The sequence below is a fragment of the Arachis ipaensis genome, chromosome B7, assembly GCF_059453495.1.
Source record: "Arachis ipaensis isolate K30076 ecotype BB chromosome B7, ASM5945349v1, whole genome shotgun sequence".
Taxonomy (NCBI): Eukaryota; Viridiplantae; Streptophyta; class Magnoliopsida; order Fabales; family Fabaceae; genus Arachis; species Arachis ipaensis.
In genome coordinates, this window is record NC_142442.1 from 131,036,141 (window position 1) to 131,052,709 (window position 16,569).

Here is a 16,569-nt window from a genome sequence, read left to right on the forward strand (position 1 = left end):
GAGGTGGAGGTGGAGGTGGAGGTGGGGTGGGGGAAGGGGAGACGGGGAGGGGGAGGGGGAGACGGGGAGGGGGAGGGGACGCGGGGTGGGATAGGGGTTGGGGAAGGGAAGACGGGGAGGGGGAGGGGAGGGGAGGTGGGTATGGGGGAAGGGGACAGCGGCGGCGTTGGTGGTGGTGCTGGTGCTGGTGGTGGTGTTGGTGGTGCTGTTGGTGGAGGTTGTGGTGGTGGTGTTGGTGTTGGTGGTGGTGGTGGTGGAGGAGGTAATTGTGTTGGTAGTGGTGAGGGTATTTTTGTCCAAAAAAAATAAAAAGGACGATTTTAATACGGAAAAAAAAAGTTAAGGATGATTCTAAATCGAAAATTAGATGAGGGACGGTTTCGATTTTGGCTGAAAACCTTTGGGACCAAAACCATACTTAACCCTTATTTTTTAAATAATAAAACTTCAATCCACCCGTTTTTTACGGAAAACATTTAATATTTTCAAAAATAAACATTGAATACGATAATTAATATTAAGATTAGGTGGATACTACTCTGATGATATTTTTATATGAAAATGACACTTTAATTCATTAGATGGTTTGATATGTTTGATCAAATATATTTAACTAATTATCTAAGAATTAGAATTAAAAAATAGATCTAGTTCATAGTTAGAGTTGAGTTTGAATAAAGACAAATTGATTTTATTCGGCCCATATATGCTCTTACTAGAGGTTTATGGATTACACTTCTCGTGTTCTATGACTTGAAATCTTTGAATTAATTCTAAAAGACTGGTTTTACAGGTCAAACCCATAAAACACTAGATGTACATTCTCATCATTCATGTAAATCATGTTTGTTTTGAAAATTAAAATAATTTTAATAATTATTTTTTAAATAATAAATCTTCAATCCACCCGTTTTTTACGGAAAACATTTAATATTTTCAAAAATAAACATTGAATACGATAATTAATATTAAGATTAGGTGGATACTACTCTGATAATATTTTTATATGAAAATGACACTTTAATTCATTAGATGGTTTGATATGTTTGATCAAATATATTTAACTAATAGTCACCAAAAAAAAAATATATATTTAACTAATTATCTAAGAATTAGAATTAAAAAATAGATCTAGTTCATAGTTAGAGTTGAGTTTGAATAAAGACAAATTGATTTTATTCGGCCCATATATGCTTTTACTAGAGGTTTATGAATTACACTTCTTGTGTTCTATGTCTTGAAATCTTTGAATTAATTCTAAAAGACTGGTTTTACAGGTCAAATCCATAAAATACTAGATGTACATTCTCATCATTCATGTAAATCATGTTTGTTTTGAAAATTAAAGTAATTTTAATAATTATTTTTTAAATAATAAATCTTCAATCCACCCATTTTTTACGGAAAACATTTAATATTTTCAAAAATAAACATTGAATACGATAATTAATATTAAGATTAGGTGGATACTATTCTGATGATATTTTTATATGAAAATGACACTTTAATTCATTAGATGGTTTGATATGTTTGATCAAATATATTTAACTAATTATCTAAGAATTAGAATTAAAAAATAGATCTAGCTCATAGTTAGAGTTGAGTTTGAATAAAGACAAATTGATTTTATTCGGCCCATATATGCTCTTACTAGAGGTTTATGAATTACACTTCTCATGTTCTATGTCTTGAAATCTTTGAATTAATTCTAAAAGATTGATTTTACAGGTCAAACCCATAAAATACTAGATGTACATTCTCATCATTCATGTAAATCATGTTTGTTTTGAAAATTATAGTAATCTTAATAATTATTTTTTAAATAATAAATCTTCAATCCACCCGTTTTTTACGGAAAATATTTAATATTTTCAAAAAAAAAAACATTGAATACGATAATTAATATTAAGATTAGGTGAATACTACTCTAATGATATTTTTATATAAAAATGACACTTTAATTCATTAGATAGTTTGATATATTTGATTAAATATATTTAACTAATTATCTAAAAATTTACCATGTCATTTTTTTATGTAAAAATATTATTATATGAGTATTTTCTTTCTGATTATGTATCAAATTGAATTAATTCTTTTATACCATTTGTCGTTGTATTTATTATTGCTCAATATATTGTATTGGCACAATTTATTGAAAAATTATATATTCGAAATACACATAGAATATATAGATTTTCGCGTTTCAAAAATAATATTGCAAACACATCTCTAATATTTAGTTTTAGTTTAATTTTATTTTAGGTTCTATAAAATGTCACATAAGTATTTATAAGATCATATATCAAAAAAATTAATTTAAAATTCTCAGTACTCAGATGCTTGATTTCATTTTAATTTAAACTTTAAATTATTTTTAATTATTTTAATTAAATATAAAAATTTAACTAACATAAAAATATAGAATTATAAAATTAATAATTATATATCATATTTAAAAGATATTATATACTAATAAAAATAAACTTTAAAATATTACCTAATTAAGCGTAATAACATTAAAAAAAACATATTACATGAGTTAATATTCAATTTGTCCTTAAAATTTGAGGTCGGACTCAAATTAATGCTTAAAATTTCAATTGACTCAATTTAAATCCAAAATTTTTAATAATACTTCGTGTTAGTCTCTGAACTAATTTTTGTAAATGACATACTAATTTTACACATTAACTTATTAAAATTTGGATTTTTTATCTAAATTTTATGTAAATAAAGTCTATTAGACTTTTTATAAACTTAATTAACTTTTTAATATCCTCATAAAGATAGTAATAACAAGTTTAATTTAAAAAAATTGAGACTTTGAAAATAATAGTTAAACTTCTGAAAATTCTATTAAGTCTTAATCATATAAAACTTTAAAAAAAAATTTAAATCACAATAAATTAATGTATCAAATCAACACGTTGCAAAAGCGCACTAAACAAAACAAGATGACCATTGGGCTGTAAATAACGTGACCTAGTTATCAGCACGTTAAAGAAAACCACACACTAGCGCCGCACAGGGATACCAGTGGTATAAGATAAAGCAGCCGAGGCCATTCTTGTCAGCACAAAATTATCCCCAGTGCCAAAGGCTAAGGTCCCCTCCGAGTCTCATTAACACTTGATAAACAAAACAAAGAAAAAGAAAAAGAAAAACCCAAAAAAACAGAGAGAGGAAGAGAGAGCGCGAGCACTTCTGAGTCTGTTTCGATTTTCGTTTCTTCCAAACAGTTTTCAAACAACACAATCAACATTTGTTTCGTACTTAACCCTAACCTAACCCCTAAACTCCCTCGCTCTTTCTTGTACCATCGCGTAATTTCGCTCACATTCGGATCCATTCATTTCTTCTCCGATCCATTCTGGTTATCGAACATTCTAGCCTCCATTTATTTCTGGTTTCGCCATTAGGGTTCTGTCAACCGTTCGATTGATTTCACTCAGAAATTAGGGTTTCTGCGCTCGGTTTTTTCTTCGAGTCTCTCGATTCGAGTTCGCCAATTAGGGTTTCCGCGATGCCGCGCAGCTCAAAACACAAATCTAGCAAGCACAGCTCGAGGGACGCCAGGGAGTACTCTGACTCCGAGAGGGATTCTGGCTTCAAGGATCGGAAGAGCAAGGACGACGGCGCCGCCATCAAGCCGTCGAAGGATTCAAGCTCCGCCGAGAAGCGGAGGCTGGATTCGAGAGGTGACGGAAAGGAAGTTCACGGCTCCGGCAACGGGGATTACTCCGACGAGTATGCTTCATCTTCGAAGCGCCGCAAGGATGGTGGAGGGGGAGAGCGGTGGAACGGAGGCGATGATGACCGCGGAGAGGGGTCGAGGAAGTCAAAGGCTGTGTCGGGAGATTCGAAAAGTAGGAGGAGGGATGGGAGTGTGGGAGCTTATGGAGAGGGCGAGGAGGGAAAGAAAAGCAGTGGAAAGGGCGAAGGGAAGCACAAGGATTCGTCTTCGGGGCGGAGAGAGAGCAGGGAAGGGTGGTCGGAGAAGGAGAGGAAGTCCAGAGGAGAAGGTAGGAGCGAGGATTCGGTTGATGAGGAAGAACAGCGCGCGCCAAAGCATGGGTTTGAAAATAATGGTAAGGTAACTTGGAACTAACTGGTTTGTGTTGCTTGTGTTCTTCATTGCATTGTTACGAATGTCACGTCATTTGGACTGAAGCACATTTGTTACAATCATTTTAAGATGGGTTAGCCTCATTCTCCGGAACTGTGTTTGTGCTTTCAGCTGTGTGTGTCTGTCTGTTATGCTTTTAGATAAAGGTTGAGTGATTCAATAAGTGTAGATTTATAAGCAACCCGTTGGGTATATAGCTGGCGTCTCTCAGCCTAAAAGGTTAAAAGATCGTGAGCAAAATTCAGGAATTGGATATTGCCATTTTCTCTAGCGGCTAATGACAGCATTACTTTAAACATCAAATTCCACTTTTTTCTATTTTCCCATACATATGTCCACAAACTTACCCTTGTCTTCCTCTACTTTTTCCACCGGTTCCAGATTTTCCTTTCTCTTGTAAAGGGTTGTGGGAAAGTGACTGTAGAATTTGTGAAGATGTCCCTCACATTCTTTCTCATTTTGTGTGTTTATGTTTTTCTGGAATCCAGGTTTCCTTCTAGTTATTTAGTTTGTATCCAAAAATATAAAAATAAATTGTTATATAGTGATTGGAATATTAATAGTGATATTATATTTCGATGGTGCTGTGCCTCAATTACAGAGAGATTCTTTTGAATTTTTTTCAGTTAAGTATTAATTCAATCCAGGGTGCTGCACATAATATTTTGGTCCCATTTTTTTTCTTTTGAGATGATTTGAATTCTTTACCATGTATCAGTTGTCAGACTGATCCATATATCATCCAAGTAATATTTCCTCTGCAAGTTTGCTTTATCTGATGTTTTGGTGGATTTGAATTGATCTTTGGTACAACTGGATCTCCAATCTTAATGGAAAACTTGGTTTCGCCTAATGAACTCAGATGATTGTGTGGTTACTTTGCCTATATGCATAAAATTAGTTGTTTGAATTATGAGTGACAGTTCTTTTGTGCATTAGTTTAAATCTGATTTGTGTTTTCGCTTAAATGAACCTGTGGTTGCCCGTTTACTGCTGTGCTTGTTTTTTAATTTAAATTTTATAAGAGTGAATCTTACCTATTTAGCTTGTAAGTAGGGCAATTATTCCAGTAATGAGCATTTTGTGGTCTTTTTGGTATATTTTCTTGAAGCACACTGCTCAAGACACTATTACATTTAGAGCTCCTGTGGTATAGGATTGAATCTTCATCCTTGGTTTCTTTAGGGAAATATTCTTGTCTGGTTTAAGAGACTCTTCAAAGCTTTATTCGAATAATGTGGTTTTAAATGTTTCTACAATCTGTATACTTGCTCTGTTTTTTCCTTGAGTTTTCATGTCGTCTTGCTTATCTCTTTTTATCACATTTACCTTCTATCAATGTGCCATAAATTAGTGGGGCTGATTTTAAAAATTCGTTTTCCTTCATTTATGGAAGTAATAAATCAAGCATAAAGTGCTTTTAAAGATGCTCACAAAATACCAACTTTTATTCCTGATATACCAAAAAAAGAAGGAAAAAATTTAGCATATTCTCTTTTGAATATTTTGATTGTGAAAATCTGTTGGCCACGCAGAGAAATATCTGATGAGTCTGGTTCAACTTCTTGGTGTTGGGAGTCAAAGTCTTCCTTGTAATCTGTTCAAGTTATTAGACCGTTGTATTCAAATAGATGTCTATTTTTTTAAATCTTTTTTGTGCTACTACCCATCTGTGCATCAGAAAACATGATTGGTATTCAGTAAATATTTTGTTTTGAACTTGCAAGTTTAACAATAAGAACTTACGTATTTCATACATCAGTTAAATTGAATAATATCATGTGGGATACATCTGGCAACATCATGGAACCAATTGTTGCCCGATTGAACCTTTGGGATTAGCAATGTTATACTTTGCACCAACAAAATGATGGCAAACAAGCTTTATCCTCTGATATTTATGGTTATGGATGTGAATTCTGTGGTTATTTAAATACTTATTTTGTTCTATGTGGCTATGCCTTATTGCAGACTCAATGAAAATAGATGATCTGCAAAGTCCTGAATTGGATAACCAGCTTGAGAGGAGAATGAGGAAGAAAAGGGATGAATATGGTGATAGTGATAAGCACCAAGATGAAATTGGGGATGGTTATGACAGGCATTTGTCCTCTAGAGATGACAAAGATGGAAAGAAGAAGGATGATAGGAGAAAAGATGAGAAACATAGAGACAAGTATAGGGATGAGATGGACAGGGAGAACAAACATCGACATGAAAAGCAACGAGATGAGCGCCCTTCAAAAGATCATAATAGCATTAGATCTGATGAGAAACATGGTAGGGAAGAGAAGCATAATTTAGAATCACGACAAAAGAGAACCAAACTTCCAGAGAGTGACCGGAACCATTATCGTGATCGTGATGCGGACCGTGATTCAGAATCTGTTCGTGAGCGTGAGCGTCACAGTGAACGGGAATCTGATCGCGATCGTGATTATGATCTTGACAGAGATCGTGATTATGACAGAGATCGAGATTGGGAATGGGATCGTGAACGAGACAGAGACCATGATCGTCACCGTGATCGTGATGGGTCACATGTGGATGACAGAACTGGCAGAAGCAAAGAGGGTGGGACAAAGAAAAGAACTTTGGATGATCGTGATGGTTATACTGATTCTAAATCTAGAGTTGTTAAGAGCCATTATTCTGATGCTGAGAAGAGGAGTTTGAGCAGCAGTAAAGCTGATTCTGATGTAGACAGGGGAAGATCCCAACCTCGGCAAACTCATCCTGATTCAATTGGGACTAGCAATAGACACAGATCACCTAGCACGCACATTGGCAAGGATGAACATAGGTACTGCTTCTGGCTTACTTATCTTGAATCTTTTGGTTGAAACATTTTAAGCCAATGTTCACAGTAGTGTTTTAGCTGGAATTCCGTCCCCACATATGTACTATTCTATTCCTTTTACCCCTTGAGGTTATTTGGGTAGTTCTGTTTTGAAAGCAGTGTTATATCATCAGTGCTGGTAAAGAGATGTCATACTCCAAAGAAGCTTTACTGAATAAATGTGTCCTGTGATTACATTTTCTTTAATGATTATGTTGGCGATTGGTGTTGACAGTTATCATTTTAAATATGACAAATGCTTTAAAATAATCATGACGTTGTCAAAAGGGGAACTGATCAACCTGAGTTTGTCGGTCACAGTTGAAATGTTGCTTGCACAATTTAAATTTTCTTGATGTGACCAACTTTTGTTTTTGTTTATGGAACTCTAATAAGGGGAATCAATTGTAATTGGTTTCCATTTTCTTCATCTTTCAGAAATGCAAGTGGTGAAGATTCAAAGTATAGGGACTTAACAATGGAACAGAGAACCAAAGGCTCAAGAGAGGTTTACTCTGGGATATCAGAGAGAGGCCCTAAATACAAATTAATGGAAAAACCCAATAAAATGGATGAAGGTTCTGTAGGAGACCTGCCAACTGAAAGGTCTTCTAGTGCCAAGGTTTCACCCATGGGACTGAGGGAAAGATCTCCTTCATCTACAAGCATTGAGCGCAGGTATCCTAATAAAAGCAATGCTAAGCGAAATCATGAAACTGATGAAAGTGGAAGGAAGAACAGTGTTGATGATGATAGACCTGGTCGGGAGTCGACTGTAGAGAAATCACTATTGGATGAGCCATCTCAAGCAGACTCATCTTTATATGGAAGGACCAGTCAAAGCAATTCGTCAATGATTCCACCTGCACCTGCCTTTAGGGCTGCGTTAGAGAGACCATATATGGGTTCATTAGATGATGATGTTAGAGATAACTCCAATAATCGATACAGAAGAAGTAGTGAGCCTGGTTTTGGAAGATTGCATGGTGGCAATTCATGGAGGGCAGTACCAAACTGGAATTCACCTGTACCGAATGGATTTGTTCCATTCCCACCTGGGCCAGCACATGGAGGTTTTCAAGCAATGATGCCACAGTTTACATCTCAGCCTCTCTTTGGTGTTAGGCCTGGAATGGAGGTTAACCATGCAGGCATTCCTTACCATATTGCTGATGCTGATAGATTTCCAGGTCACTTGCGTCCACTTGGGTGGCAGAATTTGATGGATGGAGCCGGACCTGCTCATTTGCATGGATGGGATGGTAATAATGGTGTCTTCAGAGATGATCCTCACATGTACGGTGGTTCTGATTGGGACAGGAATAGACATTCAACAAATAATCACGGATGGGAAGCTGGTTCGGAGACTTGGAAGGAACAGAATATTGACTCGAAGAAGGAGTTGCCTTCCCCAGCCTGCAAAGATGAATCAGGTCCACCCCTGATTGATAATGGTTTGACTGATCAGACTACTCAGATGTCTCATGATGAACCCAACAAGGATGAATTTGATGAGAAACCTCCTGGGACAAAGTTTTCCAGTCTCAGTTCTCCAGCAAAAGTTACTGTGAACACGGCTGGTCTTGAAAATGTGCCTGATGTTTCAACACCAACACCAAGTGACAATACCTCTCTTTTGAGCCGTTTCTACCTTTCCAAGCTTGACATTTCAGTGGAGTTGGTTCAGCCAGATTTGTATGACCAGTGTATGTCTGCTCTAAATGTTAACAAGAATGCACCGGTTGATGCAGATGCTAGTACAGAACTGTCCTTGAAGGTATAAATTCTTTTGAAAACTAATGCCGTAGTTGACCTTTTTATCTTTCGTGTGGTGGGTGGTAGGTGGTTGTGTTCTGAGGCCTGTTTGAACTGTTATCTTAGTTCTTCAAACTTAAAGACAAATAAATATGAAATTTGAGTGGTTTTATTTATTTAGTTATTTAAAGGAGGGTGTTGGGTGTGTGCATGTGTGTTTTGGTGGGGGGGGGGGGGTGTCGAGGATGTCACTTCCACAAACTGGTACAAATACCAGTTGAAGCTGTTGTTTTTTATTATCATAAATGCAATAAATCTTCCCTGACATCATTAGTTTCCCCAATTTGACAGAATGCTTCTGGAGCACGACTGAAATATTCAGCCACTATATCAAGGCATTTTCCTTTCCCAGTAATTGATAATTCTATCTTCCAGGTATAATCTACTTGACCTGATACAATTCTGTGTGCCTTTATTGTCTGTTAATGAATTCATGTTTGTTTTCTCCATAGTGTTTGAACAGTATAACTTACTATACTATAGAAATTACTTATATTTTAGAAGTTAGCCTTGTCTTAATGAAGTTGAGCATCATAACTTATATTTTGTTAAGCCCAATAAATCCATAAATATTAAATTCTTAGTCTTGATGGGTGAACATATTCTTGAATTTGCAGAAAGCAATAGACCTTTACAAGAAGCAGAGGGGGGTGAAACTGCCTAATGGGAATGAGGTAGATATTGCTGCCGATTCCAACCAGATGCAAGTGGATGAGTCGGTTCCTATTCCCAGTTTAGAGGATAGGCAGGTTTCTGTATCAGCTTCTGATGGAACAAAAGATATGCCGATCCCGACAGAAGAACAAGAGAAAGTAGAAATCCTTTCTTCTCCAAAGGAGCATCTGGAAGAGATCAATAATACCAGCAGTCAAATGGAGCAAGATGATGACGGTACCCACTCTTTAAACACTGGCATGTCTGGTCCATCTGCAGAGCATGAGAACCAAGAAGCCTTAGCTGGTTCCTGTGAAAAAGAGGAAAAAATCACCTCTGATAATGCCCATTCCGGAGATGCGAATGAAAATCACTCCATTGCATCTGAGAATGAAGCTCAGCCAACTGCCACTTTGCTTGAAGATGGTGATGATATGAATAGCGAAGTTAAATCTGTTGATGCCCATTGTGCAGATGAAAAACTGAGCTTTGATGATACAAAGGTTAATCCCTTAAATTTTGAGGATAGGTCTCCCAAAGCTTGTGATGCTTTGATGCCCGGTTCAAATGAGTCTGAGTCGCTAATTTTAAGCCGGATACATCATTCTCCTGAAAGTACACATTGAGACAATTTCTTTATCTTCTATTGCTTTTTATCCATTAGGTTTTATTTCATCCCCTTTTATGTTGCTTCTATTTTGAGCGAGAAAATAAAAGGAAATGCAATTCCTGTTCCCCTAGTATGGCGTTTTGAAGAGCCCTGCATGCATGTGTCTGCATTGCATTCTCCCTATTTAAAATTTTTCCATGAGCATTACATGAAGTATTTTTTTTCCGCCGAGTTTCTCTCCTCTTGCATAAATGCACTAAGATTACGGTTCTCATGGTTCATGCATTTACAGAACCTTTTTCAAATAAAATCTTAGCTGGTATAGGGAATGGAGTTTTTATTTATTGATTTTTTTCAATTCAAAGTGGGTTTTTAGCATGGAATATTTTCTTTTATATGTTTTTTCTTGGTTTTACATGATAAGAGGTTATACTTGACAATATTAAATGTCCTATCAATTGAATCAGAGAGAATTTATTTTTGTATTTATAGGGGTCTGGTTTTTTGCCGTCCATAATTTTTAGTCTCTTTTCCCAAGCTTACAAAATTACCTTGCTTCCTTTAATTATCCGAATAATACTCCTGTTTTAATGATTAATGATGAATTGACATTTATTTTCTGGTTTTTAGGTTTAGTTAGGCTCATAACCTCATTGGTTTCATTTTAATATATGAATTTAATTTTCATATGCTAATAGTAGCCAAGAGTTTTACACAAATAATTTATTTTTTTATATACTGTCAGTACAGAAGAGTTTTATACAAATAATTCATTGTGTATTGTTTGGAAAAATAATTAGTTTTTAAATTTATTACTTAAAGATTAAATTGATTAAAGATTTTTTACACATTTTGTATTTAAAATTTAAACTTATATTTGTCATTCTATTTTTTCTTTTAAGAATAAGGGTTTAAAGTTTTACAAGCTTATTTATAAAGAATAAAGCTCTATATCCAAGTAAAATCTTTATTCAAATCTATCTAAGTTGTTGTAAGTTGTAACCTTTTAAATCACGCGCTCTTTCTCTTTCTTCTTCTCCGTTTCTTTTTCCTTCTCTTCCTCTTCCTCCTTCTTGTACTTTTTCTTCTTCTTCCAAATTTGCGCAGGTTCTTCTTCTTCCTTTTTTCTTCTCCTCATCTTTCTTCTTCTTTCAAATTTGTACACGTAGGTTTTTTTTTCTTTCCTTTTTCTCCTCTTCTTTCTTCTCCTCTTAGAAATTATCAATTCAATTCAGAATACATACGTCCGTTCAATTCAAAACAATTCAATTCAATTCAGAATACATACGTCCGTTCAATTCAAAACAATTCAATTCAATTCATAATGAATCGAACATGTTATTAAGGTGAAACAATTGTCTAGTACTGAATGAACGGAACATTATCCATTATATAAAATCAAATTCAAAACACATGTGTTTGCAATTTAGAGAATATCAATTCAATTAAATTCAATGTCCATTCAATTCATAATGAACCGAACATATTATTAAGGTAAAACAATTGTATAGTACTGAATGAACGGAACATTATCCATTATATAAAATCAAATTTAAAACAGTTTTCTGCATAATGAATCGAATACGTTATTAAGGTGAAATAATTGTATAGTACTAAATGAACAGAACATTATCCATTATATAAAATCAAATGCAAAACACCTGTGTGTACAATTTAGAAATTATCAATTCAATTCAAAACACATGCGTCAATTCAATTCAATTCAGCAATTGCATTCCATTCAATTCGATTGAAAAAATAATCCATTAGCAAAATGTTGATGTTGTTGGTGATGACGATAACGAAAGAGGAGGAGAAGAAGAAGAAAAAGAGGAGGAGGAGAAGCAGAAGAAGAATCTGCATGCGTGAGGAAGAGGAAGAGGAGGAGGAGGTATGCGTGAATTTGAAAGAAAAAGAAGAGGACGTATGCGTGTATTTGAAAGAAGAAGAAGAAGAAGAAGAAGCGCAGGAGAGAAGAAGAATAAGAAGAAGTGCGGAAGAAGAGAAGAAGAAAAAGCACGTGTAGTGACACTCTTTTAATAAGAGTGATTTTTATCGGTGTTGCAATTACTTGAATAAATTTAGATGAAAAAATACTTGAATGTATAGCAATCCTGATTTATAATCCTGACAAAAAAATGTCATAGTTTATCTTTATCTTAGGTGACTCTTGTGATGCACGGGATTATTATAAATTTTAAACTAAAACTAATTACATATGTTTGTTATAATGTAAATGAGTGAAAAATATATAGATAATTAAAAAAATAAGTATAAAAATAATGAAAATATTCAACATAAAGAATAACATAATAAATATAATATAAAATAAGATTTATCTATCTTGTATTCTAAAAATATATATTAAATTTATAAATTAAAAATAAATTATTAAAATATAAAAGATTAAAATTTTTAATGTATTTGTTTTATATTTATTTTTTATTGGTAAACTTATCATATATCTTAAGGTCACATGTTATGTCAGTATATAGATTAAAAAATATTTTATCAACTAATTAATGATATGATTGTCATATAAAAGCTATTTTATATGATATGTGTCAAACTGAATGGAGTTAAGTTTCACAATTATTCACTCAAGAGGTGCAACAACAAACATTGTACAGAAGTCTTATGTTTGAATTCCTAACAGTGTCGCTTAATTGTGGTATATCACTCTAACGAGTTAAGCTCATTTTAATATCTGAGATTGGTGAATTATATTAATTTGGTTTTTAATTTTTTAATTATTATAATTTGGTCTTTTAAATTTAAAAAAGTACACTAATATAATCTCTTCTTAATGCTATTAGTGAGATAATTCAAATCTTGTCATGTTAAATATATTAAAACGACGTTGTACACGTTGTGATGCTAAAAGAGCACTAAATGATGTCATTTCATAGTTTAAACAATATTAAAAAAGAGGGGTATAATGTTTTAGTATTGTTCAAACCCTCAAACGACGTCATTTAGTGCATTCTTTAGCACCAAAACGCATACCACGTCGTTTTAATATGTCTAGCGTGATAAGGCTTGAGCTACGCCATTAACGGTGTTGAGTTCCGACGACGAAAGATACACGAGAAACTACATTGGTGCACTTTTTTAAATCTAAAGGACCAAATTGTGGCAATTGAAAAGTTAGGGACCAAATCAATACAACTCGCCAATTTCAGGAACTAAAGTGGGGCTTAACTCCCGCTCTAATTGTAAACCAAATAGTTTGAATGAGAGAAGGATTTTCTATTGTTTTTAAATGAGATAAGTACGATTTTGGTCCCTAAAGTTTTGTGCCACAATCGAAATCGTCCCTTTTCTAATTTTGGATTTAAAATCGTCCTTAATGTTGCATTTGTATTTAACTTCGTCCTTAAAATTTTTTCAGACATAAATGCCCTTTTCATCGTTAGGGTAGTTAGAAGAATAGTTATATAAAAAAATAAAGGGAATAGCAATATAAATGTATATGTTAACCCCCAAAAATAAGGGCAAGTTGTTTGAATCTGGAACTGCTGCCAACACCACCGTCGTGCACGTCGTGGAGGGAGAACGCCATGGCTGCCGAAAGCTCGATCTCGTCTCGAAGCAAATCATTCTCGCATGGTAGGTTGCTGCTCTGTTCCCATGGTGAGAGGCCGGTGCTGCGAACCTCAGGAACGAAGGAGAACTATGGGCGCAGATTTTGGGACTGTGTTTACTATGGGGTTTGTTTTTCTTTCTTTTCTTCTGAGTTGAGTTATTTGGGTAGAGGACTGGAGAGTGAAGACAGTGATTATGTGTAGGTGCATGAAGGCTGCAACTTCTTTCGTTGAGCAGAGCCAGAGACAGAGGTGGAAAACTCAGAAATTGCAAGGATGAAGAAGAAGGTTGCCTCCCTGAAATCAAAGACAAAAGCGGCAGAGTGGAAGTTAATGGTCGTTGCTCTGTTAGGATTTGTTGGGTGGGCTGGGTTCCTGTATCTGCTACTGCAGAATTTTTCTATGTCTAGGCCTAAGTGTGTAATTCCATTGAACCTGGTATAAAAAGGGTGTTTGGGTATGATGCTGTTGTTGTTGTTGGTAAATTCTTTTAGGGTTGGTTTTGTTGAATGTGGTTTGGTGAAAAGTGTTTTGATGGTAAGTTATTAGGTGACAATTATGTACCTGGTATGAATGTGTTCTGTTGAATTGGTTCTCAACATGTATAAATGACAATTATGTATGCATGGTTGGTTGTTGTAATGTGAGTTTGATTTCTGCTTGGTAAATACCTATTTTCCACTACTGACTAATTTCCTAACAATATAACAAACTTGAATCAAAGACAACCTCAACTGAATATGATAAATGTCATAATAACATACATAATAAAAAGTGTTTCAGACACAGAGGTAATCCCAAAAGGGTTGGCTGGTCTAATCCAGCAACCAAGTACAACACACATAGATGCTCATAGGCAAAATATCACCAAAAAAGGAGCTAACAAGTCACACTGCACTTTCCCAGCAAAGTTCACAGAAACATAACCCAAAATAAGACAACATGCACAAAATACAATCATGACAATAGGATGCTAATTTTTTCATTTTCCTTTTCCTAAAGCATTCCCCATTTTCTTGGAGGCAACTTTGCCATTAACTTCAGTTTCTTTGGAGAAATGTGAGGTGCTCCAGAGAGCCTGGTAGAGAAGTGACTAACAGGTTGGTTTGAAGATGTGGTAAGGGTAGGCTGAGATGAAGGTAGAGTTCTGGTGGCTGGCTGTGATGAGGATGAAGGAAGTGCTAAACTTGTTGGGCTGGCAACCTTGTTGGGCTGTGGAGCAGGTTGGGTTGAGCACTTGGGCTTAGTAGTCCCCTTGGGCCAGCTTCTAGGCCTTTTTGGCTGTGCTGCATTGTTGGATTGGGCTGCAGATGGTGGCTATGTTGCTAAAACAGCTTTCCTCTTGACAGATTGCTTGGGATTGGGCTGTGAAGAGGCAGTCTTCCTTCCTCCCTTGGCAGCTAGATGGTTTGATTTGGTGCTTCCCTTCTACTGCTTTCCTTTGTTCTTTGACTGCTGGGCCACACAAACATATACAATTTTATAATGGGATAGCAATAACATATGAGAGACCGATTAATAGAAGGAAGACAAATTAAAAATCATACCAACTCCTCAATAGGTTTAGGGCATATGCTTTTGTTGTGCCCAACAGATCCACACAGAGAGCACCTTTGTTTCTCTCCCCTCCTTGATAGGTGAGTGCGGCTGCTCTGTTCTTCATCTCCAGCAGTTGCTCTCCTCTTTTTCACTGGCCTGTGACTAGGCCTTCGATAGGGGAGAGGCATAACATCAGGGTGTGCAGTTCTCTCCCAAAGATATACTCCATTCAAGAGATGTATGATTGAGTCATAGCACCTTATGTAAGCTTCTTTCTTATAACACCCAGCCACAAAAGGTTCTAAGTCAAGTCCCTTGAACTTGATGCAACTGATAGCATGGACACAGGGTATGCCACTCATCTGCCACATTCTACATGAACATTCATGGGATCCTAAGTTGACCGCAAACTTGTCTAAACCGTTCACTACTTCATACTTCGAGGCTGCAGACCAGTATGGCCGCCAATCCCCAGCTGACCTAGATCTCTTCTCCAACCTGAATCTAATCTTAGGTAAGATTGTCCCTGAATAATTATGTGCAATTTCCCTATTTTCTGTCCACCTAGTCATTAGTTTAACCCTGATTTCCTCTAACATGGTGACTATAGGCTTCTCTCTAGCATCAACAATGGCAGAATTAAAGCTCTCGGACATGTTATTAACCAATGTATCTACCTTAGAGTTATAGGTGAACCTAGATCTAGACCAATACCTAGGAGGGATAGCAATTAGGTACCTATAGGCTTCCTGATTCACAGCTTTCACCTCGGCCATGTTTCTCTCTCAATCCCTCCAGTGAGTTGCCTTAGCACACTTCCATATCAGTTTCTTCAATTGTAATCCTGGAAACCTTTTTCTGAAGTTGCCATACAAGTGTCTCACACAGAACCGATTATCCACACCAGGTATAACCTCCTCATATGCTGGCAACAAACCCTGCACGCATGAAATCAAGGAAATTATAATTAGGGAGAATTGAATGGATGTCATTCATGTTGTAAAATTAGGGAAGTTTGCTTACTTTTTGTTGGTCAGACATGAAGGTAGATCTTCCCATCTTATCCAGCCCAACATCAGATGCAAGATGATTTAGAAACCAACTCCATGAGTCCTTCGTCTCGGCCTCCACAACCGCATATGCAATCGGCATCATTTGGTCATTGGGATCCCAACCAATTGCAGTGAGCAGTTGTCCTCCCTGGGGTGTCTTCAAAAAGCAGCCATCTAGGCCAATGAAATCCCTACAATGCTGGAAGCTCTGCTTGCATGCTTCCAAGCACACATAGATCCTCTGAAAGATGCAGTAAGTGGTCCTGGATGATGCTGGTGCTTCATTGTCAAGATCTGGGGACCTCTGCACTTGTATGCGAACTGAGGATCCTGGATTTGCCCTCATC

The 16,569-nt window shown here is 35.9% G+C and overlaps 2 protein-coding genes across 2 annotated transcripts; one reads left to right on the forward strand and one right to left on the reverse strand.

Moving 5' to 3' along the window:
* Nucleotides 1–2,987: 2,987 nt before the first annotated feature.
* Nucleotides 2,988–10,177, forward strand: LOC107605914 (LOW protein: zinc finger CCCH domain protein). The gene is made up of 5 exons (XM_016307863.3): nucleotides 2,988–4,091; nucleotides 6,101–6,932; nucleotides 7,407–8,745; nucleotides 9,075–9,158; nucleotides 9,401–10,177. The coding sequence occupies exons 1-5, from the start codon at nucleotides 3,527–3,529 to the stop codon at nucleotides 10,061–10,063; spliced, it is 3,483 nt and encodes a 1,160-aa protein (XP_016163349.2). The 5' UTR covers nucleotides 2,988–3,526; the 3' UTR covers nucleotides 10,064–10,177.
* Nucleotides 10,178–15,172: 4,995 nt separating this feature from the next.
* On the reverse strand, nucleotides 15,173–15,946 carry LOC148554144 (uncharacterized). The gene has a single exon (XM_088495007.1). It carries the CDS (start codon nucleotides 15,944–15,946, stop codon nucleotides 15,173–15,175), a length of 774 nt encoding a protein of 257 aa, XP_088351133.1.
* Nucleotides 15,947–16,569: the final 623 nt, after the last annotated feature.